The 15,479-nt window shown below is 40.1% G+C and overlaps 1 protein-coding gene across 15 annotated transcripts in view; it reads right to left on the minus strand.

Annotated features, from left to right (window-relative positions):
- DST (dystonin) overlaps positions 1 to 15,479 on the minus strand; it is a 364,879-nt gene that overhangs the window by 190,316 nt on the left and 159,084 nt on the right. For all 15 annotated transcript variants that reach the window (XM_064597729.1, XM_064597726.1, XM_064597725.1 and 12 more), the window contains one exon: positions 6,989 to 7,155. In XM_064597729.1, the coding sequence (XP_064453799.1) occupies positions 6,989 to 7,155 (167 nt within the window). The remainder of the gene's footprint in view (positions 1 to 6,988; positions 7,156 to 15,479) is intronic.

Here is a 15,479-nt window from a genome sequence, read left to right on the forward strand (position 1 = left end):
TTTAATGGATATTAACTAGATTTATTATGGTGATCATTTTGCAATATATACAAATATCAAATTTGTACACCTGAAACCAATATAATGTTGTATGTCAATTATACCTCAATTTTAAAAAAAAAGACTTTTCTGATGATGTCATTTTATTATTTTTTTTAAGATTTTATTTATTTATTTGACAGAGAGAGAGATAGTGAGAGCAGACACAAGGAGGGGGAGTGGGAGAGGGAGAGGGAGAAGCCGGCTTCCCGCTGAGCAGGGAGCCAGATGTGGGACTCGATCCCAGGACTCTGGGATCATGACCTGAGCCGAAGGCAGACGCTCAATGACTGAGCCACCCAGGCGCCCGATAATGTGATTTTAAAAATATTATAAAAATTAATTTCACCTGTTTCTTTTTACTTTTTTTAAATCATTTTTTTTAAAGATTTTATTTATTTATTTGAGAGAGGGAATGAGAGAGAGAGAGCACGAAAGGGGAGAGGGTCAGAGGGAGAAGCAGACCCCCCGCCGAGCAGGGAGCCCAATGCAGGACTCGATCCTGGCACTCCAGGATCATGACCTGAGCCGAAGGCAGTCGCTTAACCAACTGAGCCACCCAGGCGCCCTCTTTTTACTTTTTTAATATGGCTAATAGAACATTTAAAATGATGAGCCATGAGAGACTGTGGACTCCGAGAGACAGACTGAGGGTTTTAGAGGGGAGAGGGTGGGGAGATGGGTTAGCCCGGCAATGGGTATTAAGGAGGGCAAGTACTGCATGGAGCACTGGGTGTTATATGCAAACAATGAATCATGGAACACTACATCAAAAATCAATGATGTGCTATATGGTGACTAACATAACATAATAAAATTAAATTAAATTTTAAAAAAAGATATGTACTTATTCCCAAATTTAAAAGTCCATGTTCTAATCAGTTCTGTTCAACAGGAATATTTGTGACTTTCCCAAAAATTAATAACCTTCAGGGCTCTGTGTCTACGCCTAGCCAATGACCACACATGAAGCAAAGCCCCTACTTGCGTGGTGTGTGCTCACACACATACACACTCTCACACCTCGGGGTTCTGCAGCCTAAGGGCGGACCTGGTTCTGAAGGGAAAAAATCACCTCATCAACACTAACCCAACTTCCGATGGGAACATTTCAAGCCCTATGGGGCCTCCTCCCAGTATTAAACCAGTCCAATCCAGTTTAGCTTGTAAGGTGTGCCTGAATCCAAGCATGTGGCTGAATCACAGCCCTCCAGGTCAGACTATTAAACAAGACTCTGGGGGCGCCTGGGTGGCTCAGTTGGTTAAGCGACTGCCTTCAGCTCAGGTCGTGATCCTGGAGTCCCGGGATCGAGTCCCGCATCAGGCTCCCTGCTCAGCAGGGAGTCTGCTTCTCCCTCTGACCCTCCTCCCTCTCATGCTCTCTGTCTCTCATTCTCTCTCTCAAATAAATAAAAAATCTTTAAAAAAAAAAAAAAAAACAAGACTCTGACTACAACCTTACAGTCTAATCTTCCCAATTACAGCATCTTTAAACATTTAAAATTAATGAAATATGATGGTCCCAATAAATTCTAACTCAAAATGCAAACAATGAACAAAATAACTGCTATCCAGCTACACTCAGACAAGTGAAAAATGTCTGGCTGCCTGATTAGAAAATATTTAAATGGCATACTCCTGAATACCATCTACCTCAAAGTTGAGTCTTACCTGAGTAATATGTTTAAAACTTGCTTGTGAAAAGAGGGCCAGCGGCCTCAAAAGGAAATTTACATGAATGAATAGCAGCATAAATTAAAAACAAGACTAGGACTAACAGATGCTAGTAAGCAGAAATAATCTCTCTGCAAAATACCCCCCCACACACACACATTTCAGTCTTGACAGACTTAGCATCTTCCTCTACCACCACCTCAGGCTTGCCCTGCTCTACTACACATTTTGCACTGTTCTTTCTGGCCTGTGGGCACACATTCATGTTCATGCCTGCTCAGGTAGACATGTTTTCACAGTGAGTGCGGCTGTTTTGGAACTTGGCTTTCATCGATGTTCAGGGGTAGCTGTCTACATGCAGTGACTGATAAATTAAGACAAGTCAGGGGTTGGATTTCAAGCTAGAAGTCAGAGCTTTATTTCTTTCAAAAAAAAAATCAATTTTACTGTGATACTTGGGCACGCTCTTAAATCAGAACACAGAAATATCAGTTGAATCCTCTGTTTGGAACACGTACTATGAAGAACGTGTGCTACGGATGGGAATTTTAGTCCTCTATATCCAAACTCTACCAGAGTGATTAATCTACTAGAGTTTAGAATCCCGTGGCTGCAGATTCTCAGTTCATTCTACTTCTCTTGCTTTTAAGCTACTTATCGAATGCTTTTGTGACATCCTTTTGATCCAAGTCCATCAAATCCAGTCTTCCTTGTTATTCTTTTCAATGAAACTTAAGGTTCGGGGCAAGAGTGAGGCTTATTTACCCGAGATCTCTCTCCAGTTGCGGTTTGCAGTGAAAAGATTTTAATATGCTTTAAAGAAAACTTAAACTATACAAAGAAAACAAGTTCCAACTAGTATAGGTATATGGCAGTTTTATTATTTGAATTCTTTCCATTAAAAACTGAACATAACAAACAGACATTCCTAGAAGGAATTAGGAACAGCATCCTAAGACAGAATTAATAGAAAACCATAGTGTTTGTATCATTAACTGATTTATTTATTATTTTTAATTAAAGTATAGTCGACATACAATGTTATATTAGTTTCAGATGTACAACATAGTGATTCTACAATATATCACACTGTGCTCACGATAAGCATAGTTATAATCTGAATTACTGACCTATTTAAATAGATCCTATCGGGATGCCTGGGTGGCTCAGTCAGTTAGGTGTCGGACTCAATTTCAGCTCAGGTCATGATCTCAGGGTCATGAGATTGAGCCCCGCATTGGGCTCCGCACTGGGCATGGAGCCTGCTTATGATTCTCTCTCCCTCTGCCTCTCTGCCCCTCCCCTCAACTTGGATGTGCTTGCTCACTCGCTCTCTCTAAAAAAAATCCTATGGAACTTCGTAATCTCTTCCACTAAATCATACTACTTTATCATTCTTATTAGCCTTTGCGTAATCCAGGCTCTTCACTTCTTTAGGATAGTATGACATACCAAAACTATAGGACAGTTCATTTGTGGTTTTGCTCTTACTTATGCTAAGTGTTTTCATGTTCTCTTATTATCTACAATGTTCCTCACTACATTATGAGTTGTTGTGATGCTATTTTCGTTGATGGCTAATTTCAAGTTATGCAATTAATGTTGTTCCTCATTAATTTCCTACAAGGGACCAAGATCTTTAGTTGGCATTTATAAATGTACTATTCATTTAGTCATTTCTTAAATTCATCAAGAATTTTCATATATCTTTGCTGAATATCATTAGCTTTCAACGCTGCACTATCCAGTTGCTCAGGTCAACAGTTCCATTTCTTGATATCTAGTTTGCCTGCAGGGGATTATGATAAGTAGTTATACAGAAGCCTATGAGGACTTGAGACTCCAGAGCAGTCACCTCCATCATTTAAAAGGTAGGTCATGTTTCCCTTTTGAGCTCCAGTTTCTTCAATTATTTAATAATTTGATCATTTAATACAAAGATAAAAATGAAAATAGTGTCATCTCTTTCATAGGACAGTGACCATTTTAAAAGCTATCATATATAAAAACAGCTAACACAGAAATTGATACATGGTCAACAGTCTGCACATATTTCTTGGGAGCCTTCTATGTGACAGTTACTTTCTTTTTAACTTCAGGGATCATCTATAAATTAGTCTTATGATAAAAATTTCTCTTCATTTTTACTTCATGTTAGTAAAGTATTGCTTACTGGTATAAACATTCTCTCCACTTCAAAAGTCATACTCTTATATGGGAGCACTAATAAAAATATATGCTGGACAGTCCAACTTAATGTACTTGATTAACTTTTGACAGTATTTACAGTAATACAAAATCTGAAAGATGCTATTTCTCTGTTCCCACTTTAGATCAGTATTTCTAAACCATCAGAAGATAATGTACATAAAAATCTGATGAGATCACTTACTACAAATGATACTGGTTTACTTTTCAATGACAAACAGTATCCATTTTCCTTCCAATCTCCAGAGAAATCTTTCATATTCTCTCTAGGGCATGCAAACTTGCTCCCTGAGGAGCCCACATCCCTCCTTCCAGCCACAGCAGCAATCTGAAGGTTCTTTCCTGCTAAGCCTTCATTCCCTCTTAAGATCCTTATCGACCAAGTATTCCATACAGTTAGACTTGGTATTTGAGTAGAAACCAAACCCATGTGCCACCACCTCAGATCATTTTTATTACATAAGTCACATTGAACTCCTATAAAAAAGGTCTTTTTATCCAAAAACTACACCCAAAACCCAAGTAAGTGGGTATGTTCCTATGGCAAATCCAAATACATTACAAAATTTATGGAAATAATTATCAAGTAAAAACAACTATAAATTACACACTACTCTCTAAATGTGATTACTACTGTCCAATATCCAAAAATCTGCTTATAGGGATTTTACAATTGTTTATAACTTTCTCATTTCCCTTTAGTATTCTAAAGCATTCAACAGTGAAAATTATGTGCAGTTCAACCCTATCCATTTAATTCTTACACATGCTAGAAGAAAAAAATTTGATTGTTTTTTAAGTAAAAAGAAAAGCCTGAGGACCTTAGCTAAAAATACAGTTCCACACATGAAAGATTTCTTCCAGTGAAAAAGGCCACTGTAATATTTTATGAGGCACAGGATAACTTAACAACCTTCAGCAACAAAGAAATCTTGTGAGCACTTAAACCTGATACTCCCTATTTTTACCATGAATTCTAACAAGGAAAAACAAAGCCAACTAGGAAATCAAAGTTCAAAGTTAAAGCTAAACAATTTTCTAAAATGATCACTCCACCAGATTAAAAGTTCAAAACAAATAACATTCACAAGATCCAAATTCTCTCCTAAAGCAGTAGGAGCTCTATAACATTAAACTTCCCTAGGAAATTTCACCATTTCTGACAGATAGTGACTTATTTAAGTACTTAGGAGAAAAATGCACAGCATGCATATACTAATTTGTACTTCTACTCTTTCACAAGTATTAAAGAGACAATGTCTAGAGACCATTGTTTTTAAAAGTCAATTATTTTAGAAGAATAGCTGGCTTCTAAATGCTTTGCTTCTACTTAAAACACTTCAAAGAGAAAAGAGCACACCCTCAAAGATGCATCATGACATAAATCCTTCAGGTATAACAATCCAAATATTTTTATTCAAAGGCCAAGAAGATCTTATCATCCCGGGTATAAAATGTGCCCAACTACACAGCCTTCTGAGGGCCTGTTTTAAGTCACACGAGAAGTGCATTGTGATAACTGAAATGTAACCACTAAACCCTCTTGGCACTGTGTTACTCAAGGAGGTCTGGTACTTTCTTTTCAGCATGTATAGGCAAGTTGATTCTGGCTTTTTTTTTAATCAGTCAGACTATACCTACCTGTACTGAAATGGTGTTCCATAAAGGAAGCAGACTACTACAGTGTTTTAAGGCACTTGGAATGTGGATGGTGGGAGATTCGTTACAGTGTTACTGATGTTGAAATTTCCAAAATAAAAATGAGAGAAAGAGAAGAAGGGGAGAGAAAAGGGTAGTGAAAGGAAAAACAGAAAGAGAAAGGAGAGAAACGGGGAGAATGAGATTTTAAATCATGCAGACCTGGGCTAAAATCTCAGCTCTATAATGTATTAAGTAGCGTAACCTTGGCAAACCCAAGGCTCCTCCTCTGTGAAAGTGGGGTAAACAACAGTCCGTTTTGTGGTACTGTTGGGAGACCCGAATGAGGTAACATATGGAAAGCAATGGACAGAATGCCTCACGTATAGAAAGTTAACAAATATTAACTACTCTATATAATTATTGTTTTTATCAAATAAGTTTGTTAGTCTAATGAGTTATAGCTTCAGCTTATCCTATCTAGGAAGACAGTTCTTTGACTACATGATGTAATTTTTGCAAAACTAAGAAAAGTAACCGAGATCAAGAAATACATTGTTTTCAGTCAATATTTTCTGGGGATCTAGCTCCTTATAAGACAACAAAAGCACGGAGTAAAAAACCAGAGGCCCCGGGTCTGAATCTCAAAGCTGCCTCCTGCTGGCTATGTGACTATATGCAAGTTTTACTCTGTGCCTCAGTTTTTGTCTGTCAACTGGGGATGATAATAGTCCTGTAGGGATGCTGTGAAGACTAAATAAGTCAAAACATGTAAAAACTGCTTAGGATAGTGTCTGGCACTTAGTAAGTGCTATGTCAGTATTAACTGGGATTTGTTGTTAATAATTCTCAGCAGTTGGGGTGCCTGGCTGGCTCAGTCGGAAGAGCACCGACTCTTGATCTTGGGGTTGTGAGTTCGAGCCCCATGTTGGGTGTAGAGATGAATAAATGAAACAAATAAACTTTAAAAAAATAATAATATTCTTACCAGAAAACTGTTAACCACCCCAAAGTTGGCCACTTTTGAACCCCGCTACTCACTAGAGTAACGAGCCTAGGAGACTCTAATTTGGACATGTGCGAGCTCTAAATTGGAACTAAACCCTCACCCTACCATTCATCAGTCCTCCGTATGCACAGCTGTGCTCATCCAAGATTCTATATTATCAGAGCTTACTGTCTGCCAAGTTACCAGCAAAATCCAAAGGCATATTATAGCTGTGTAAGTCTGTGTGTATGCACAAGTTTAGAGTGATGATCTTGGAGCGGTGGGAATGTGATGCTTCTACTTGTGTCTGGTCTGTATTTTCTAACTTTCTGCCATGCACATGTATTGCTTCTGTAATAATAAAAGGTTATTTTGAAATTTGGAAATGGAAGAAACACTTCTCATATTTGTCTGAGAAAAAAGACCCCACCAATTCCATACCTGTATTTATGAATGATGGCATTAAATAGTTTTCCATCTCTCCAGCAGGTAGTGAAATTTTCACACCGTATTCCAGCATAACCCTCTGTTGCCTGCTGTGTCCATAGTAGCAATCTCTCCTTAGCAGACATATCCTCTGACTCTCCAGTAACATGGATATCAGATATCTAAATATAATAGAAAGCATTAAAACATTAGGAAGAAAGCTAGCTCAGACTGAGAACCTACTATGTGTCAAGAACTTCGCAAGTATTATTTTACTTAATCCTCATAATTCTCACTGGAAAGCTAAGTATATTTTTCCCATTTTACACATAGGGAACCTGAGTTTCAAAGAGGTTCATAGATAGAAAACTAGGATTTAACCCAAGCATCTAGTTTTTTCATTATGCCAAAATGTCACAGCGTTGAAAATTCCAATTTTCAATGAGATTCCTCTTTACTAATCAGATCGGGTAAAACAACTCAACCAAATGTTTTTCCAAGTTCAAGATCAAAAGTAAAACCTACAAATTAATCTATATTACTACCCTCAGAGGAAGATTTGATCCAACAGGTATTCTGTATAAAGAACAAAGAAGGTCCCCAATTTACTATATTATGTAACAATTTGATGTAAAGTCTCTTTAACTTTCTCATGATTCCTTGCATAGCTTACTCAACATGAAATCTGTATTAACTGACTTTTCCCTATACTTTACTTGTTTTCATTAAATTTTCTAAAAGTCTCTTCCACTAAATAAAACAGATCACCAGTTCACATGATTATACATTTACATAAGGGTCCTACTTAATCTGCTGATGACATTAAGGCACAAAGTGACTCTATCAGGGGTCACACAGTGATTCCAAAGCTGGGATTAATACCAACAAACAACTGTTCCCTCAAATCAGTGCAGGATGCAAAGCCAAGGGATCAAGGAGCCAGGCGGGAAGCCAGGATCAAGATGAGTAAATAAGGAGTTGGAAGCAATACATAGGGAGTCACAAATCATTTTGTAAGGAAAAACATCAGTGAAGTCATGAGATTGGCTTCTAGTCCTGGCCACTAGTCCCAGAGCTTTGAATAATTCATTTTATGTCTGTGAGTCAACTTCCTCATCTATAAAATGAGGAGGTAGGAGGTAGAGACAGATCATGTTTAAGACTCTTTTCAGTCTCAAGTCCTACTCAGAGACTGTAAATACAGCACAGAAGTCAGAGGTCAAAACAGGCAGAGTCAAACAACTGCAAGTAGAAAATTTTAAAAACCCAGACTGAAGAAAGCCTTTTAAGTACAGCAGTGCTAGGCTCAAACAGGAAGCCCTTTATTCCTCCCAGCTGCCACAAGGGCCGGAGGCATGGCCCACCGGGGACCCAGCGCAGGCTATGGCAGTTAAAGTCCACGCCAGGCCTGGCAGTCCCTAACAACACCACATGGATGTGCCGGCGGGGGCCACACACACCTTTTCTCCACTACTCAGCACAGCCACGCTCCTTGACAGATAATTGGAAAGTGGAGCACAGTGTCTCAATTTATTTTTTTAAAGATTTTTATTTATTTACTTGAGAAAGAGAGCATGAGCAGGGGGAGGGGCAGAGGGACAGGGAGAAGCAGGCTCCCTGCTGAGCAGGACGCCCCACATGGGGCTCGATGGACCCTGGGATCATGACCTGAGCCAAAGGCAGACACTTAACTGACTGAACCACCCAGGCATCCCCATAAGTGTCTCAATTTAATCATCTTTCCTAAGAATCTGTGCTAATCTCCATAGCATGGAAAGAACTATGTGCACACATGAACACATTATATATAATATACAAGAAGAATTCCTTTTTCTTTTTTTAACATGGAGAAAAAGAGCAGAAAAACCACCAATATTCTTCCATCCAACTTCCAACTGATATTCTAATCTAAAATTATGCTAGAGAGGGGTGCCTGGGCGGCTCGGTCAGTTAAGCTTCCAACTCTTGATTTCCGTTCAGGTCATGATCTCAGGGTCCTGAGATCCAGCCCCACCTCGACTCTGCATTCAGCCTGGAGTCTGCTTGGGATTCTCTTTCCGTCTCCCTCTGCCCCACCCCCAACTTGTACACTTTCTCTCATTCTCTAAATAAATAAATAAATAAGATTTTTAAAAATCAATAAATAAAATAAAATTATGCTGGAGAGCCTTTCTGGCACACCCCGGGAGTTTAAATCCTATCTCCACCATTTATGTTCCAGTTACTCAACTGCTTTAAGACCGTTCTCTGGGGGCACCTGGGTGGCTCAGTCGTTAAGCGTCTGCCTTCGACTCAGGTCATGATCCCAGGATCCTGGGATCGAGCCCCGCATCGGGGTCCCTGCTCAGCAGGAACCTGCTTCTCCCTCTCCCATTTCCCCTGTTTGTGTTCCCTCTCTTGCTGTATCTCTGTCAAATAAATAAATAAAATCTTTAAGAAAAAAAAAGACCGTTCTCTGACTTGTAAAATCATGATGGTAATTGTTACTACACTGTTGTGAGAATGTAACAACATGAACATGGCGTAACATCAGCAATTTGATCGTGGTTTTTATCATTCATTTTGACAAAGGGGGAAGCAAAAACTTGGTTGTATTATTCTCCCAATTCCCCTACTATGAAGGGAAATAAAAAATAAAGTTTTTAAATTTGCTGCCTCAAACAAATCAAAATCTATAAAAACCAGAGTTCATAGAAATGAATCTAGGAAACGGTGCACAAGAAAGTTGAGCCTCCAGGTAAAATTTGACAACAGGTTCCTCTTCGCCTTTACGAATTATAAGATCAACTGCTACTGGAAACCCTTACAGCACAGGAGCTACAAGGGTGGTAATTACAACCAAATAAAGAAAAGGGAGGTAGCTGGAGAGAAGGGGAACTATTTTCTGTGGGTCGAGAACCATCCCAGTCCAGTCACTGAATTACCTATTCACGAGGGAAGTCAGTAAGTTTCGACTACAAGGTAAGTTTAATAGGTTCAGGCGCTGCACAGCACTTTACGCAGGAAGGATATTAAAGGAAGGAGAGTTTAGAGGATGAAAAGTCTAAACATCAACCAGGAGAAAGTAATCTTATTAATAAGGTTCCAGTGGATGAATTTCAGATTATTACTCCCACACACACTATTTCAGACTGTTACACATGCACACACTATTTAAAAACCAGTGATTTTCAAATGTTACGCACCAAACTTTAACATATCAAAGGCTGCTAACACACTGACTCATATTCAGTTTTTCCTGTTATTTCCAATTACTTGAGTATTATTCCTACAGAGAAGCTCTGGGTATTTTTTAAAATGTCCTGTGACCATTAACCACTACCTCTCTGAGTATATCAAACTTTTCATAATACTGTGCAACCGAAACCAAAATGAAAAATAAGTTAAACTCTAAAAATTAAGTCTGTAGTCATCACTGATGACCCCTGATTTAAAATCTGTGCATTCAGCAAATCAGCCTGAATCCTCCATCAGTGACAGGTCAGGTCTGATTCCAGGAAGTAATCGGGCTTCCTCCCTTCAAATCCTGGAGGCAGTTCGGAGATCAGAGAAGGCGTGCATTCACGCCACCTGGACTCAGATTCCAACTCCCAACAGTTAGCGGAATTATGAGCGAGAGCCATTCACACCATCGTTCTAAAATCCATTTTCTTCATTTTGAAAACTTAAATGATGACCTCATCATTTCTACCTCCTTGAGTGGTTCTACAGATTCCATAAAATAAATCCACATCAAACACTTCGCACAGTGTGTGGCATGTAGAAACCTCTATAAATGTTAGCTTCTCCCACCGCAATTTTATTAGCCGTGCTTGCCGCTTAACGTTTCTCCCCAACAATCTGTCAGCTAGCACCAAAAACAAAGTCCTTTCTCGCCATGTTCCTTTGGGAAACTCGAAGCCCTCGTGCCTCACATCCAGGTCATTGCTGGCTCCCAACCAAATGCAGGCTTTTCCTGTCGCGGAGCCTCCCATGACTGTATGTCATGCTTCATCTCTCCTGACCTGGCTTGACACCATTCTCAAGCTTTCCAGAAATGTCTATTCTGTGGTAAACAAAGTCTCTGACCTCTTCTGAACCTCACACCACTTCTACCATTTTACTGAACTAGGTCTGCCCCTCTTGCCCCAGGTCAAGTCCCACCTCCCCCCCGCCCCCCGGGCCTGTAGCAGGGCAAGTGTATTCTAACTCCCTCAGTGATGCACAACCAATAGTTTTCCAACCATGACCCACACATCCCAACACCTCATTTTTACACCACAGGCCACTCTTGTACTACCACCTTCTTCTTCTCCTTAAAAATGATCCTGCATGCCCCCCCGCCTCCCGCAAAGATCCAACACCCGGCTCAGCGTGTACCTGTCTCCCTCACAGTCCACCTTCTCTCCACACCTACTGCTAACATCCTGGATCTTAGCATCTTATGCCAGAACTAGCCCAGCTCAGACATTTAACTTCTAATAGTGAGTTCCTGTTCTTCTTCTACTCTCATTCTCTATCCCCAGCTAAACCACTCATCTGGCTTCATCAACATCTCACATTCCTTGACTTGTCCAGTTGGGTCCCACTCTATGAGCCCTCTTCTATCTTCACCTCCTTCTCTATCTGGCCTGTACGACAGGATCCACCACTTCAAATATCTTCTCCTTGCCCTGCAACCCCCTGGCCAAAGCCCAATCCCGATCAAGTCCGCTGTAAGTCGCCTCTACTCGTGCCCTATGCTCTAAGCTCCCCTGGAAAACCACAGTCCCATGTGGGCTGCTGCTGCCACAAATTCCAGCTCCGCAATTCAGCTAAGTGCTCTGTGACACCGAGCACCTCTTCTTGGTGTCCTAATTGGCCAGTTTTTCCATCCTTCACGATACCTCTTTCAACATTCTTTACCATTTGCAAGAAACTCCCTAACCCACCACCCCCTTATGTTTCGCAATCACTTTTTTATCTCCTTCCTTATAAAGAAAATAGCAACATGAGTAAGAACTCCCTGCCCTGCCCTGCTACCCACAAACTTGGCTTCCACATGACCTGCTTTTCTCCTGTGCTCAGAATCCTTCCACCTCCTGCCTCCTGGGAGTCTCACTCTATCAGTCATTCCCTCCTCATCTGGGTCTCTGCTCTCAGTACTTAAAATGCCCAAGTCTCTTCCATCCTAAAATAAATAAGCTTCATAAACTCAATTCCCTCTTTATTTATCATTGTCTCTCTCTCTTCCCAGTAAAGCAACTGAAAAAAAAAAAAAAAACCTTCTTATGTCTTTTTTAAAAATAGATTTTATTTTTATATTTTTTACCTTTATTATCTTTACCTGTCAACCTGTTGTGGTTTGGCTTCCATCCCAATCACTCCACCAAAACTAAGTAGCAGTGAGCAGACAAGAAAGTGAGGGAGGTTCCTGCTCATGACTTGATTTTCCCAATGAAAAAAGGAAATCAGACAGTGAAACATAACAGAGGAAGTGGTGGGCACAAAAAGAGGGAGGTCACGCGGCACCTGAAGAGCTCAAAGATATGGTGAGCAATCATCTACTACCTCCTCTCCCATAGTCTCACTTATTCACTAAGCACTCACAAATGTCTGCTCGTACCAGTACTGGGCATTGGTCAGACAACCATCCTCATGGAGCCTGCAGCCTAATGCCAGAAAAACATCCTGGAGAAGAACTCAAGGGTTGCTTTCCAAGCCGTCCATTTTCTTTTTTTTTTTTTTTTAAGATTTTATTTATTTATTTGAGAGAGAGAGAGATAGCAAGAGAGAGCAAAAGCAGGGGGAGGAGCGGTGAGAGAGGGAGAAGCAGGCTCCCCACTGAGCAGGGAGCCCTCTGTGGGGCTCAATCCCAGGACCCTGGGATCATGACCTGAGCTGAAGGCAGACGCTTAAAAGACTGAACCCCCCAGGTGCCCCTCAATCCGTCCATTTTCTAATCCTGATCTCTCTCAGGCATCTGTCAGTGTTAGTCTCTCCTCCCTGGCTTTCCTGATGTCACTCCTTCCTGGTTTTCCTCCTGCCCGTCTGGCCTTTCCTTCTCAGTTTTCTGCTACCCCTCCTTTAGTGCTGTTCCTCAGGCTTGGTGCTCAGCACGCCTCTCTTTCTACTCTCCCTGGATAATCTCATCTTCTATAGTGGTTTCAACGCCCCCCTCATACTGATGACTCTGGGATCCCTAGGTTACACCCAAACCTCACCCCTGAACTCAAGACCTATAAATTCCAACTCCCTAATGAACACTTCTGTCAAAATAGTAACACTAACCAAATTTGAGCACTTCAGTGAGCCAGAGAGTGTGCTCAAGTGCTTCCCAAATATTATCTCATGATCATCACAACAGACAATCTCATTTTACACATGATAATGAAGCACAAAGTGGCTATGTGACTTGCTCAAGTGCACAAACTACTAACAGGTAGAAGTAAAATTTGGACTTGAATCTATCCAGCTCCACTGTGCTTTAGCACACGACCTCTTCAAACTCACTGCAGAGAAAAATCAATTTCTCTTTCTCCAAAAGAGAAATTCTTCCTTCTGCTCTTCCTTCTGTATTCGTAGCTTGGAGGATGGCCCCATCATTTACCTGGTTGCCCCCAAATCACAAACCCTGAAGTCCTCCTTGATGCCCTTTTCTCTGTCCATACCTACTTTCAATTGGTCACACGGTCCTATGCAGCCTCATCTCCCCACCCTCCCCTTCAACACTCACCCGAAAACCTCCTCATGCTCCAGCCACACTGAACCACTCCTTGTTCCCTCAATAAGAACACATTTCCACAGGACACTATGCATTTATATATGCTCTTCTTACCTCTAGAATGCCCTCACCAGCTGCCGCCCCAGTCAAGCTCTTCACTCCTCTGTCCCTTTAAGGAACCCCGTTCCACCATCCTCTGTGCTCCCACAGCGCCCGCACAGACTGCTACAATAGTACATTCTGTGTATCATCATTAGATAACTTCTCTCCCTCTAACACATGAGCAAATACATACAAAATAAAGGTGTCTTCTTCATCTTCGTATTACAGTGTCTAACCCAGTCACAGCTTGGCACATAATAGAAAGTAAATGCCCCATGAACATATGTCTTTGTGACTGAGTTTGGCACCTGTGGAATCTGAATTATTTCATTCAGGCAACCAGGATATCCTTGATCACTTCTGCTTCATCATATACTTCAAGGTCCCACACAGGAAGGAGAGGCTTTAATACCTACGGGGGATGTGCAAACTCCAACCAACAAAACTGATGCACCCATAAAAATGTCACTTGACCAAGTAGGTTTTTGTCTGCTTACTATTGACACAATAGAAATGACACATTTAACAACATTTTTCAAAAAATTTATTTTAGCACTTCATAAAAACCACCTAAATCTAGTATTCTCCAAGATTAAGGAGAGTATTATGAGAGGAGATCAAAATGTTTGAATTAAAATGTCTTTATATCACAAGTCCCAGTGAACGCCAATGTCAACTCACAGTATCTTTCAAGACCCAATTATGACAGGACATTAGAATGGTACTGAACTCCGCAAAGCTTCCACCTTCTTCTAAAACTGAGTCTAACTCTTGGGAATCTGAAGTTCTTCTAAACTGTCATATCTTGGTATGCATCTAAGGAGCTTTCTATTTTACTTATAATTGGAATAATTCTCTTGGCTTATTTTCTTTAATTTTTCAACTAAGCAACTTCACTGACTTTTTTTCCGGCATATCTGCTTTAACTGTGAAATTTTAGTAAATAGTTTATCACAGATCTGCTTAAATTTACTTTTAGTATTATCAGATATAATTGGTTCAATTCCCACATGAAAATGGTACTGAATTGGTTGAAGCAAATTAACAGAAAAACACCCAATCTTCATATATTTTTTGCTAAATATATATACATTGAATTGGCCAAATCTTTATTTCACTTGAATTACAGAAGAAATGTTATTTCCTTCGCGTAAAGCCCAGAAGATGGTGGTGCCACTACCAGCCGAGAGCAGAAAGGGTAATTTGCCTTTTACCACCATTCTCTTTATGTGTATTCCTCTTCCAAGATAGTTCAAAGTAAAATTAGGAAGAGGAATCTACAAGATTTTTATGTGAAGTGCAAGTATTTTCTAGAGCCCTGACGAAAGCTGGTTTACAGAGAACAGTTCCGGGTTTAAAAATATGCGACAGTAAGGCATTCTCAAAAACTGCATGGTCACGTTATTAGAAAGTGGGTTCTCCAATGGAGATTCTAAAAGCATTGTTCTTACTGGAATTAGAACAAATGCTCAGAAAAATCTAACCATTAAGTAAGAAGTCCTCAAAACCATTTGATTTAGAAATATGGCTGCAGGCTATATATTTTACCAAAATTATTTTGAGCCATATAGGGCATAAAAAAAGAATCCAGATACCTAGTATATGAAATCATTTTCATAGTTCAGGATCCTGAGCCTTGAGAATAAAGAAGTCACTATTTCTGTTTTATCTTTTCACTCCATAGAAGATCAAAAACTGAAATTAAAAGAAACAAAAACCTCA

The sequence above is a fragment of the Mirounga angustirostris genome, unplaced genomic scaffold (genome assembly GCF_029215605.1).
Source record: "Mirounga angustirostris isolate CCGP_5_RB_7025 unplaced genomic scaffold, mMirAng1.0.hap1 SCAF_8, whole genome shotgun sequence".
Classification (NCBI taxonomy): domain Eukaryota; kingdom Metazoa; phylum Chordata; class Mammalia; order Carnivora; family Phocidae; genus Mirounga; species Mirounga angustirostris.